Raw genomic sequence first — 12,407 nt, 5'->3', positions numbered from 1 at the left:
TGTACGCATATGTGTGAATGGAGATTGACAGTGACTCGATCTAGCAGCCAGTTGCTAGGCCTGAGCACTGTCACATGACCAATGATGTCATTGCTCCTCCGACTCAGACGCAGCCCATTCTAATGCCAGCTGCGAAGGAGCAACAGAGGGTTGGTTGTTATTATTATTATTATTATTATTATTATTATACAGAATTTATATAGCGCCAATAGTTTGTAAAGCGCTTTACAATATAAGGAAGACATTACAGTCACAATACAATTTTTAAGACAAGATGGTAAGGAGGGCCCTGCCCGTGAGGGCTTACAATCTAAAAGATGGTGAGTATTTGGGGGAGGGGGGGGTGTGCTTTCTTTTTCACTTTACCCTTCATGCAACACAAACTTTGTAGCGGGTCACAAGGTGACAGCCAACCACAGGGAACTGATCTATGTGAGACGTCTTTTTTGAACACAGCCAAAAACTACAAGGGCACCGGAATTTGGATGATTCTCATATCTTGGCCTTCATTTCAGTCCAGCATTTAGTCGCTGACCTTGGATGATGCCAAAAAAAGAATGCAAGCAATTTTCCGCAGAAAAGCAGATGGGGAGTATTGTGATCTATATACAAAGTAATAAATGCCTGTAAAGCGGGCCATACACTTTTATTCAGTCAGCGATGCAGGATGTATGAATACTCAAACAGTGACTGCAGCCAATCATCTGTCAATTTTAAGACCAAAGTCTAGTTGAAAAATCAACTTTTACTGAACGAAGAGGTACCAATGGGCAACAGTGCTCAAATTTCTGCCGAGTTGGCAATAATCAACCAAAATTGGAGCAGTTTGTGACCAGCTTTAGGCGTTACACTGATGTTAAATCGCTCTTAAAGAGAATCATGGTAGCTGCCATTTCTGACCTGCTTCTATAAAAACTTGTTGCCAGGCTGTTATGTTGACCTTCTGGACTCCGTTCTTGGAGTCATTGACTCAGAATTTCTTTTCTGCATTCATGTGTGGGGTTGTTGACGATCAACAGAGCAGGCTGTCAGGAAACAAAGTATCCAACGGTTTTTGTTTATTTACATCTCATGCCCCTGTAATACTGGACTGGAAACTGTGACAGCTTTGCACATGTCTTGCAATAGGTTTATGAGTGGAGATTGAAATCACTAGGAGACAGGTTTTCTCTCAGAACAGACACACACACAAGAAGTGGTCAGCTTGTGTGTCATGGCAGAGCATCTGAAGGAAGAATTTATGAAAGAAGCTGTCTAAGGATGAAACATACGTCTGAAATCTGCTTCACTTCTCCTTCACTACTTTAGCATTGCCTACCTGTGACAAAACTAATGTCCCCCAGTGTTTTATTTAATTGGCTAAATGTGGAATGTAGCATATGCAACGTTTGCCTTCGCGAGTTGAGCTATTGGTTCCTTTTTTTACAGTTTAATGCTTTGTTTGCTAATTTATCCGCAAGGACTCGGGGCTAGTTCACACCATATGCAGTTGCGATGCAGTCCGTTCAGTTTGACTGCTGCAGCCAAAATACATCACAATGCTTTCCTATGGGCTTTCTCGTGTTGTATTCACACCATTGCAGTCCGTTCAGATGCAGGTCAGAAAAAGTACTGTTCGACCTGTTTTAGCTGCATCTGATCGCATCGGAATGCATCAAAACGCACGAACCCATAAAAAAGAAACAATAGATTGGCATCATCCAGGGACATCCACATCACAAACGTGTCAAAACGCATCAAAATGGAAGAGTTAGGAGAAGGCAGGACAAGTGAACAATCTAGGACAAAAAAGCTGATTTGGAAAAATTCTCCAATTCAGCTCACTTTCCAGTTCAGCTATGTTGTCCTAGATTGTTCACTTCTGCTGCCTACCCCAAACTCTTCACCCTTTTGTGAATAACCCCCTTACAAACTCACCTTGCTAAACTATTTACAATGAGAACATTAACGTTTGCAGCATTTTTTACATTTTTTTGTAATGTACTGTTAAATAAAAAACAACATGCACACCTGGCAAGAATAAACAGAATTTATTCTGACTGGTGGACTGCGTGATTTCTTATTAGGTCTCATTCATATAGGCCTCTTGTTATTTAAAGGATAAATGTGGGGAGATTAAATATACTGTCCCGGCTGCTCAGAGCCGATGTGGGACATTGCTGACTTTCTAAGACCGAGAGCTGACCCTTGTGGCCAGTGATCAGTCTGCTCCCTCTCTCTTCTCCATAGAGAATGGTGACGGTCAGTCACTGACTTTTGCAGGGATTCTCCCTCCCCTCCTGTCCCCCCATCGCTCACTGGATGGATGGACAGATGGGAGGTGGTGTGCACGGCTGGAGGGGTAGATCCAACTGTCAAGCACCTGGGTGAAGCCCAACTATATTGCTGGGATTCTTCCCAAGCTTTGGCTCTGTCAGCTGATAGCGGGATCTGGTGACTTGGGGTCACAGGAATACATTAGGAAATGTAATTCAGTGACCTAAAAGAAGTTGGGACAAAAAAGATGTTTGGCTGGCTTTACTTCTCTTTTTTTTTTTTTAAACATGGGAGAAATTGATCTGGGAAGTATGTTGGTTTTGCATTTATATGTAAAATGGCCATGGGTTTACATGTGTTTTTAGGTGTTCCATACCCCCTTTTATTTGTGTTTACACGCATCGTGTGCAGAGTAACTAATTTGCCCCTGGATGCACAGATTTCTATTTCTTCTAACCACATTTAAACTGATAACAAGTAAGCACACGGTGTGCATTAGACCATTTAAAATCATGACCTGCATTAATATGCATGTAGTAATGTCCTGTAGTTGCATATAATCACGTGTATATCGTTGCCTGTGTGAATGAGGCCTAAGACTGTTTTTTTATGTGTTCATTCTGACGGATGAATCTTGACAGAGTGAAACTTGTGTTTAAAAAGTGAAATGAAGTTTACCCAAGGTCAGTGCACGTAGCACATGAATGCTATGTCTCTGAACTCATTAAATAGTAGAGGCTTGGCTGCTATTTGCAGTATTGCTGCAGCTAATTTGATGTCCTTTCTACAGTCCAATGACTTTTATTAAGCTTTCGGAATTTTTCAGAAACCAATAAGTTTACATGGCACAGCAATCATGAAAGGCTATGTTGCCTTTTATACTGTATGTCATCTACTTCACGGGGGAAAAAAAACAAATGTTATGGTGTTTTATAGTGCAACTCAATTTAAAATGGGAAAGGTTTACAACCTCTGTCAGGTTTTTAAATTTGTCTTGGGCACTGCTTACATATATTTCCTCTCAAAAGGAATTTCCCCAAATGGCAATACAGCAATAAGAGGATTTAGGCTTCTCTATTCTATAACAAAAATATTTTTTGCATTGTGTTTCCCTATTAAATGGTGAGGAAAAATTGCCACATTGACCCAGGTAACAATAAAATAATTACAGTAGCTAGATTGGTACTTAACCTCCCTGGCAGTTATCCCGAGTGTGGCTCGGGGTTAATTTTCATTACCAAAAGCGGTAACCCCAAGCCTCACTCAGGATCACACAGCGCGTTACTTACATGTCCACGATCCCCCTGTGTCCTCCGGCCGATGCCGTCTTCCAGGTTCCGTCCCTTGCGAGCGTCCGTGTCGCAAGGGGGCAGAACCGGCGGGAAATTTAAAAGTAAAAAAAAGAGGAAATAATCAGGCCACCACGGAGGTGAAAGGAGACTTTATACAAAAGTGCATAAGTAGTAATATGCAGGGGTCTCACCGCAAACCAATACCATGCAGCCGGCTGACAAGTCAGGCATGCAGTCATGGACCATGTACTTGGCGAAACAGCTACAGTTGGCATCTGTGTTGGATGCAGACCGCATAGCTGCTCCTGGCAGTGCCGGCAGTCAGTGTGAGTCAGAGCGGCGTGCGCACTGACAGTCTTAAGGTGCCCATACACTGTACGATTCTCGTACGAGAATCGCGGGAAATCCCGCGATCGTACGATAATCGTAGAGTGTATGGAAGTCGTGCGATCGTTTCTACTGTACGGTCGCACGTCTTCCGTCGAACAAGCAGGCTTGTTTGACAACTGCCGAACGGGCCGGTGTGCGCACGCGCACACTGCCCGTTTGCAGTGATCGGAAGCCCGCCCCTAAGCAGGGCGGGCTTTCGATGATCGCAAGTACGATCTGCCTATCCAAGATGGGCAGATCGTACCAGCTTTCTAATAAGCTTACGACCATCGCAAGACAAAAGTCTTGCGATGGTCGTAAGGTGTATGGGCACCTTTTAACCGAGCGTTGTCTGAAACTAAGGATTAGTAATGTCTGCACCAGCCAAAGGTGCAGACCATACGAATCAACCACTGAACCATCAGGCATTGTGCCCCCTCCCTGCAAAAAATTTAAGTAGGTGAGGGGGGCTCTATTTTTTATTTTTTTTGTAGGTGTGTGTTGTATGTGTAATTCTGTGTGGGGGTGAGTATTATTGTGTGTATTTGGGGGGGTGTAGTGCGTATTTCTGTGGGGAAAAAAAATCCACTCACTTACAAATGTATGCATACTGATATGACACACCAGGAACATTAACACACACATACAAACATCACTCACAGAAATCCTGACAATACACACAAACATGCACACCATCAAAAAAATATACTGAGATAACATACAAAGCAACCATCACAAACGCATATACTGACATTATAAACACATATACTGACATTAACACTTTGTTTTGAAATTTGGCATGCATCCCCCATGGGAGAAGAAAATGTGTCCAGTGGCCGCCAATTGAATTGAGTTTGAGACCCCTGGTTATGTTTTAAACCCTGTTCCCATTTGCCCATTATGGGTGAGTTGTGGGTGCGTTGCATTAGAAAAAGTACTGCTTGTTGCATTTTTGTTTTAGTTTGCAGCAGGCAATGTGTTACTAAACTATCCGAAGCATTATGTAGAAGGTATTGTATAGCAAGAAGTAGTATATTGTGCTCCTGGTGTGAAAAGGCAAATCTTAAAGGAAGCCATTGTGATAGTGAGCTTCCTACACTATGGAAAGGCACTCCCAATTGGGGAGATTTCCCTTCACTTCCTGTTGGGAAATATTCCATATCTACTCATCTACCCATTCATCTAATGGTAGGGAATTCCACAGCAATTAAAATTATTTTGTGTACTTTCAACAGAATACAATTAACATATTAATTGTGTTATGCACATAACCTGGTGGTTATCTGGAGTGCATAAGTTGTGATTTGTTGAACATGCATCATGTTAAGACATGTCAGGATAAAAGAACCCGGCCGCACTCTGTATCTCACTTGCCGGTATTTTATTGTAATTAGTACATATCACACAACAGCATTGAGTTCCGCCTCGGGTCCGCCAAACCGGGCTTAGTTGTTTAAGCTGGATTGGGTGAAATGTGTCGGAGTGGGCGGACCTGAGGCGGGACCAAATGCTGCTGTGTGATCCGTACTAATTACAATAAAATATCGCCAAGTGGTGTGCCTTTTTAATTTTATTCTGACAGTGCTTGGCGTGTGAACGTGCTCCAACCGGAGGGCACCTGTTTTATGGTTTTCCATTGCAACCGTCTTTTTCTATTGAGCGCTGGATGTTGAGACAAGTGTTTAAAGCTGAACTTGTGAGGGGGATTTATTAAGACTGGAGCAGTTGTTCATGGCAACCAATCGGCTTCTTTCTTTTTTCAAAGCTTGGTTACTATGCGCAGCTGCTCCAGATTCTGTTCCAGTTTTTTGTAAATTCCCTTCTTTGTTTTAGAGTTTGTAAAGCACCTTACCTTTTTGGAGGGGTGCTTTCAGTGAGACTGTGTGCTCATTTACATAGCTTGCCAGTCTACCCCCGGAGATGTAATTTGGCCGGACAGACCGGGAGCCTCTAGCCCTGTCAATCGGTTGGCTGTGTTCTTGGGCAGGACAGACAGTCAGGGATGCCTGTGTCCTCCAACTACATCCAGTGGGGACATAATTGCGTGGCCACTTCTAAAAAAAATAACTGCAAGGGGGAAGTTAAGAATGGTGGTAAGGAGTGGGCGCAACGCCCAATAGTCTTATAAACTAGAAATAAGGGAAATCCAGCATTTTTTTGGGGGCTGGTTTCTGGGAGCAATGTCACAGTGGCTGAAGCATTACATTATGAAAGGAGGGTAAGAAATGTCATTTTAAAGCTGCTGAAAAGTTTCAGTCCGGAGTTGAGCTTTAACTGAAGTTGTGACACTTCTGGCATAGTGCTTTTAGGGTCCATTCACATCGGCCACTGCGCAAAACACAGCAACTGGTGTGCACTGCCCAACACAGTGGCAATCCTGGCACATTGCACTGTGTACTTCTTCTTTTTTTTTTCTTTTAGAACACAAGTGACATGTCATTAATTTCTACAGGCATAGTGGGTGGCGAGACAGTTGTTCCCGTGCTGAAAAATAGCCGGGCATGCCATACTTTTCCGTGCGCATCACTACATTCCTACCACAACGCAGTGGTGTGAAAGGTGTCCATCCAGGACAAGGTGAATTGCCTTGTCTTGTGTTGGGGTTGTGCTGAAAACAATGGCCACCGCAGCCCCGACACATGTGATGTAAATGGCCCCCTAGCTTGGCATTGTCAGTTGCTAATAGGTCCGTGGTTCTCAACCTGTGTAACCTTAGGACCCACATTTGTCCTTGGTCATTAAGCCGTGACCCAAGTTGCACTGCAATGTAATGCTCGGCATTGCGGTACTGCGAGTTCCGATGCGGCCAATAGAACTGTGGGCGGGAGGTGCGTTTGGGGTGTCATTCAAATGAATTGCAATGTACTTCTCACACCAGCACACGTGGTATTTGCGATTGCGTGGTACAGTGCGTTAATCGCACGGGACTGCGATGACGCACTGTACTAGTGTGAATGGGCCCTCAAAGACACACACAGAGACACAATCTCCCACACATACATACACCAATTTTTGTTTTTAAGCTCCACCCAGTCTCCCTATCTTACGAGAACTGGATCCTCAGCCTGGGGTCCGGTGTGGATTGCTGTGCTGTGATGGAGTTCCATCCATATGTGCATTGCTTGTACAACTCCCATGCACACCCTGTAGAGGTGGCGGGAGCCAGAATGTGATGGCACTCCTGTCCAGGCACCGCCTACAGGACATATGAGGGATCTGTAAGAAATGCACTTGGGGATGGAGCCCACCCCACCTCAAGCTGACACTCTGTACCGGGCAGCGTATTTTGAATGGCTGCTTGGCCTCTCACCTAGAAAAGTGGAAAGACTAGGTGACCCACTTTTGGGTCAGGACCCACCAGTTGAGAACCAAGGTAATGGGTGACATTTGGGCTTCCTATCGAGCTTCCATTAGTAGCAAATGTGCGCCCCTGAACTGAAATGGCTACTTAGATGAGGCATGGAGTGTTTTCAAGAATAAGCAGCTGTATAAACTGTTCTAGTGGCAGTAAGCTGGGAATGCGTTAAGGGAAAAAAAAGATTGCAAAGTATTCAACATCATTTCCTGTCCTATAACCAGTTTGGCTGGCAGAACAAAACAGTAAAGTCTAAACAGTGCTAATTGAGTATTGTATCATAGTGTGATTACCTTGATGTAATGTTACCATATGTTTTAGCTTTATAAATAGAATGCCTGCCTGCATTTCCTGGTTTAATAGCTTGCCCGGGCTATTGAGTAATGTGCACATGCAATGCGTTGGGTTTTTTTTTCTATAAAAGCCATCCTTTAACATACTGTACTGAAGAACTTTGGGGCGTGAACGTCGAGGTTCATGAACAAACTGGTTGAATGTTATGGAAGTCTTGAACTGTGCTGAGTGTCATGCCTTTTGTGATTGTTTGTTTTAAAGCTCTTAAAAAGGTGAAGGAGAGGTTGGGGAAAGGGAAGGGGCTGTTGCTCATAGCTTTGTTTTTAGCCATAGATTTTCTGGTTAGATCATTTTAAAATTGGCAGCTGGCTAGGTTTGTTTTTTTGTTTTTTAAGAAAATGTGTTCCCATTATTTTATCAATGCAGAAGGTCCCATGCACACAGGAATTCATACAGATGCAAGCTCTTGTCTAAATGCACCTGAAAGCATACTGTATAATGCTTTGCTGTGGCTGTGCACACCTAGACATATAACAGCGTGTCAGGTGCATTTACACAAACAAGAATTTTCTCCATCCTACGACCGTTTTTCCAGGCTTTACGTAACAAAATGCATTTAATTGCAGCTAAACCCCAGAACATCTAAATCCCGGAATAAGTGATCTGGGAAGCATAAAAATAGTTTAATGCAGGAGGTCTGTGTGCAGGGGGCCTTAATCTTACTAGTTATTAACATAATGGTCTGTCCCAAAACAATGTACTATTGCCAGTACACTATGAATTGTGATGCATTATAGAACTGAATTGATAGTGACACTTTCCCCCTTCTTTTTCTCTGTCATTGTTATCACATTGATCTTGACCAAAGTGATCTTGCTCTATTTAGAAAATATGGATTCCTGCCCAATAAAAGAGATGCCTAGCAGTTGCGGTGGTTGGAGAACTGTAGAATTGAAGTTTGTCAGGCATTGTTCTCATACTCTTGATTTTCAGATTTCAATGCAAAGCAGTTGTATGTTCATAACAGCTCTTATTGTGCCTCGCTCATGTGTTCTTAACCCCTTTTCATGGTTTTAAACAGATTCCATTTTATAGACTTGCAGCAACACACATTAGCTTTGTTCTGTGCTATTAATGAGTCACTGGGTCTAAAAAAAAAAATAAATAAATTTCCGATCAACAGCTGACTGATACACAAATGAGATACATTTTTGTTGTTTGTCCAGGTACTTAAATGCATTCAATTTAACTCCTGAGTTTAGTGTCATTTTAAAGTGTTAGCTGTAGCTCAGCCTTATTTATTAGTCAAGTCCATCCAAATTTGCTAGTGCATCTATCTCTACCCTCTCCCCAGACTGACAGTGTTGCTAGAGCCATCCTAAGAGAGGAAGGGTGTTATTGGCCGGATCACCAGGTGAAAATAAAGGAAAAAGCCTAATAGTGAATGCAGACACAGCATTTGGGATTGGTAAACACTAATATTCTAAATGTTTGTTTTTTTTTTTTTGTTTTTTTTTTTGTTTTAGATCTGCTTTAAAGAGGAACTTCACCCTTTTCTTTTTAAAAGTCCGAAATAGGGAAACACATTTAGGCAAATTGTGAAACGCACATATTCAAATATTTATACAAACACATGTAATCATGCATTCATAAACACACACATCATATACACTCATATAAAAACACACACATATCATACACATCATATACACATATCATACACACACATGACACACATTCAAAAAACACACTCAGTAAAACACACACCTACACATCACACACTCAATAAAATGTCCCCCTCTCCTGCTTACCTGTTTGGCAGGGAGAGGGCTTCATTCCTTGGGTTCAGTGGGGCACTTGGGGATTATACTGGTGGTCCAGTGGAGAATGAGTGTAATCTGCATCAGCCAGAGATGCAGATCATACTGATCCTCCACTGGACCACCAGGGGTTAGGGTTAGGATTTTCATTTAATGTGTTGCTAATTCTGCAATATATTAAATAGGGAATGGGCACCTTCCAGGTTTTAAAGATGGCTGCTACGAATTGCGGTGGCCATCTTTAAATGCCTTTTAATATGACATGGAGACCGGTGGGACACCGGAGGCAGTTTGGAGAGTGCGGGCTCAGGCAACCGACACTTAGCCTCATGTGCCACAGGTTTGCCATGGCTGGCCTAGAGTATTTGTGCATAATCCTACATTAGGACCACAAAACATCTTTAGCACACAGTTTTATCACCAATGTTCCTGCAATTTTACTTTAACTACCTTCCGTCCATGGCCGTTTGTGAACGGCTGGACGGACGTCAGCTAGGAGCGGGAGGGCGTCTTGAGACGTCCTGCCCCTCCCCCTTCTCGTGTGCGGCACTCAGCGCGCACACGAGAGGGAAAACAGTAAGAAGCTGAATCTCTGCTTCATCAGCTTCTGTGGGGGTCCCTAGGTGACATCAGAGGTCTTGGAGACCCCTGATGTCTCCATAAAGAGGACCTGTTTGGTGAATTGGCTATTACATAGGGGATTCCTTAGTCCCCTATGTTATAGCAATAAAGTTAAGTCTAAAAAAAAAAGTTTAAAAAAAATTACAGCATTAAAAAAAAATAAAGAAGCTAAAAAAATATTCACAAATAATAATTAAACAAAATAACACAAAAAATGTTTTAAAGTCCCCCGCCCCCCCCACATACACACGCAAACATGCGTCGGGTGCGTCTATGTACAAAAACGACGATTGCGCCCATTACGCCGCACATGTTACATATATCGCCGCGAACATCGAAGTGAGAACAATAAGTCTAGGGCCATCAATCACTGATGACACTAAACTGATGAGCGGTAAATACGTTTAAAGCGTCGCCTATGGCCAATTTTGGTTGCGGGAAGTTTTCTGCGATTTCGCGGGCGCGCGCAATTTTAAAGGTTGACATGTTTAGTGTCTATTTACCCGACGTGACCCCGTCTTTTATATTATACCAAAAAATTGGGGTGAAAAATGTTTCATAACATTTTATAGGGAAACATGGTTTTTTGTTCAAAATTTAGGGTACTTTTTTTGTTTTATATAGTAAAAAATAAAACCCCCCGTGGTGATTAAATACCACTAAAAGAAAGCTCTATCTGTCCCCAAAAAATGGTATGAAATTCCATGACGGAATAAACATCAGTCAAAGTACCGCAGCGCCTAATACTGAAAAATGTCCTGGCAGCAAGGGGGTGAAACACCATGGTCTTTAAGTGGTTAAACATGCCGAAACCCTTGACTTTCTTTGACCAAGTTGCACTGTCCGTTTTTGTCTTCTTTGAGTGGCTAACCGTTTACTAGTTTTGGATCTTAAATCTGTCATTGGGTATCTTCTTTTACACTATATTTTATTAGATATTTTATTGTCCTAATATTAGAGGGCAGGGAGTGGCTATTCAAGCATTTTTGGAAGCCTTTCATTAATGTTGGTATGTTTTTGTTTCTCTTTTCAGGAGCTGGCGAGTCAGGGAAAAGCACAATTGTCAAACAAATGAAGTAAGCCTCATTTTGTGTATATTTCTTCATGTGTAGTAACGTAGATTTATAATGTAGTATCCCTTCTTTTTACTTGTCTTCCATTTTGATTTTGAAGCCCTATAGTTTGATGTATGCATTTACTGTTTACAGGAAATGTATACATTCCTGCAGTGTGGTCATGTCCCTCCCATGCTCTGCAGATTAATTACTTGCCTTTAGTCCATGAGCTAACCATAATCTTTTTGCCACTGCACAACAGTTTTATATCATATGTATTGTTCATTACCTTAAAGTAGTACTAAAGGCTAATCGTTTTTTTTACCTTAATATACCTTTAAAGGAGAACTATGGGGTAAGTGTTTTTCCCCATAGTTCTCCTAAGGGTCACAGAAGGACACAAACTAGCGTCCCCCCGTTACCCAAAGCTCACTATATCGTGAACTACAGCTCGTGGTATACTGAGACTGCCGCAGCCAGGATGGATCTCGACATTACTGACGATCCCCACAGCTGTGTGATTGACAGCTGGCTCTGCCTACCTAGAGGCAGAGCCAGCTGTACCCGCCCCCTCCCCGTCCGTTCCACCAGTCAGCACTGGCGGGGAGGGGGGGAAATCACTGCAGTGAGTCGTGAGTGACAGTCACGGGCTCTCTGCAGGGACATGATCAAGAAGTAAACGAGCGACGTTATGTGTTCGCTCAGTTACCGAATGATTGAGCCGACGTGTGACAGTTTCATTGTCACACGTTGGCTCAAATTATGAGGTTGAGTGAAAATCACTCACCTCATGGTTCTCCTTTTAATAACCCTGAACTAATCCACCAGCACTGGTGATGCCTAATAATAATGTGGCTACAGCGTTAATGTGCACTTTTTGTCCTCTGTACCCTTGCAGCTAATAAAGGTGAAGTGAGAAAAGAAAAGTCACTTTTAACCCTTTCGCTGCCAAGCCCTCCGGAAACACCAAAATCAGTATCCGTGCACAAAATAAATTATTTTCTGACTAAATCTAAAAGATAAAACTGTATTGAGTTAATAAATAACAAATATTAGCAAATTTGTAATTGCGCCTTTTTGCGAAAAGGTAAAAAAATGAAGGTATGCAAAACTGTAATCGACTTATGTAAAAAATTGTTTTGGTGTTTGTGTTGTGATAAAATGTTACAGATGTATATTTAATTGCAACACAAGGTATCACAACGCATGGCAATGAGTCACAAAGCTTTGGCATGCGCTGCCACAGTTAATTGAATGGTTTTTTTTTAAAGAAAAAAATAAAGATCATGCACTGCGATGCGTTCTAACAACGCACTGCAGCGCATGTGCATGGTGTGCACCACTT

The 12,407-nt window shown here is 42.4% G+C and overlaps 1 protein-coding gene across 1 annotated transcript in view; it reads left to right on the top strand.

The window, feature by feature from the left end:
* The window catches only part of GNAI1 (G protein subunit alpha i1), a 64,855-nt gene that overhangs the window by 21,230 nt on the left and 31,218 nt on the right, over positions 1-12,407 (top strand). The window contains exon 2 of the mRNA XM_018567586.1: positions 11,041-11,083. Within this exon, the coding sequence (XP_018423088.1) occupies positions 11,041-11,083 (43 nt within the window). The remainder of the gene's footprint in view (positions 1-11,040; positions 11,084-12,407) is intronic.

This window comes from Nanorana parkeri, unplaced genomic scaffold (assembly GCF_000935625.1).
Source record: "Nanorana parkeri isolate BGI_ZX_2015 unplaced genomic scaffold, ASM93562v1 scaffold1069, whole genome shotgun sequence".
In the NCBI taxonomy this organism is placed as follows: Eukaryota; Metazoa; Chordata; class Amphibia; order Anura; family Dicroglossidae; genus Nanorana; species Nanorana parkeri.
This window is presented reverse-complemented; position numbering and strand designations above follow the sequence as displayed.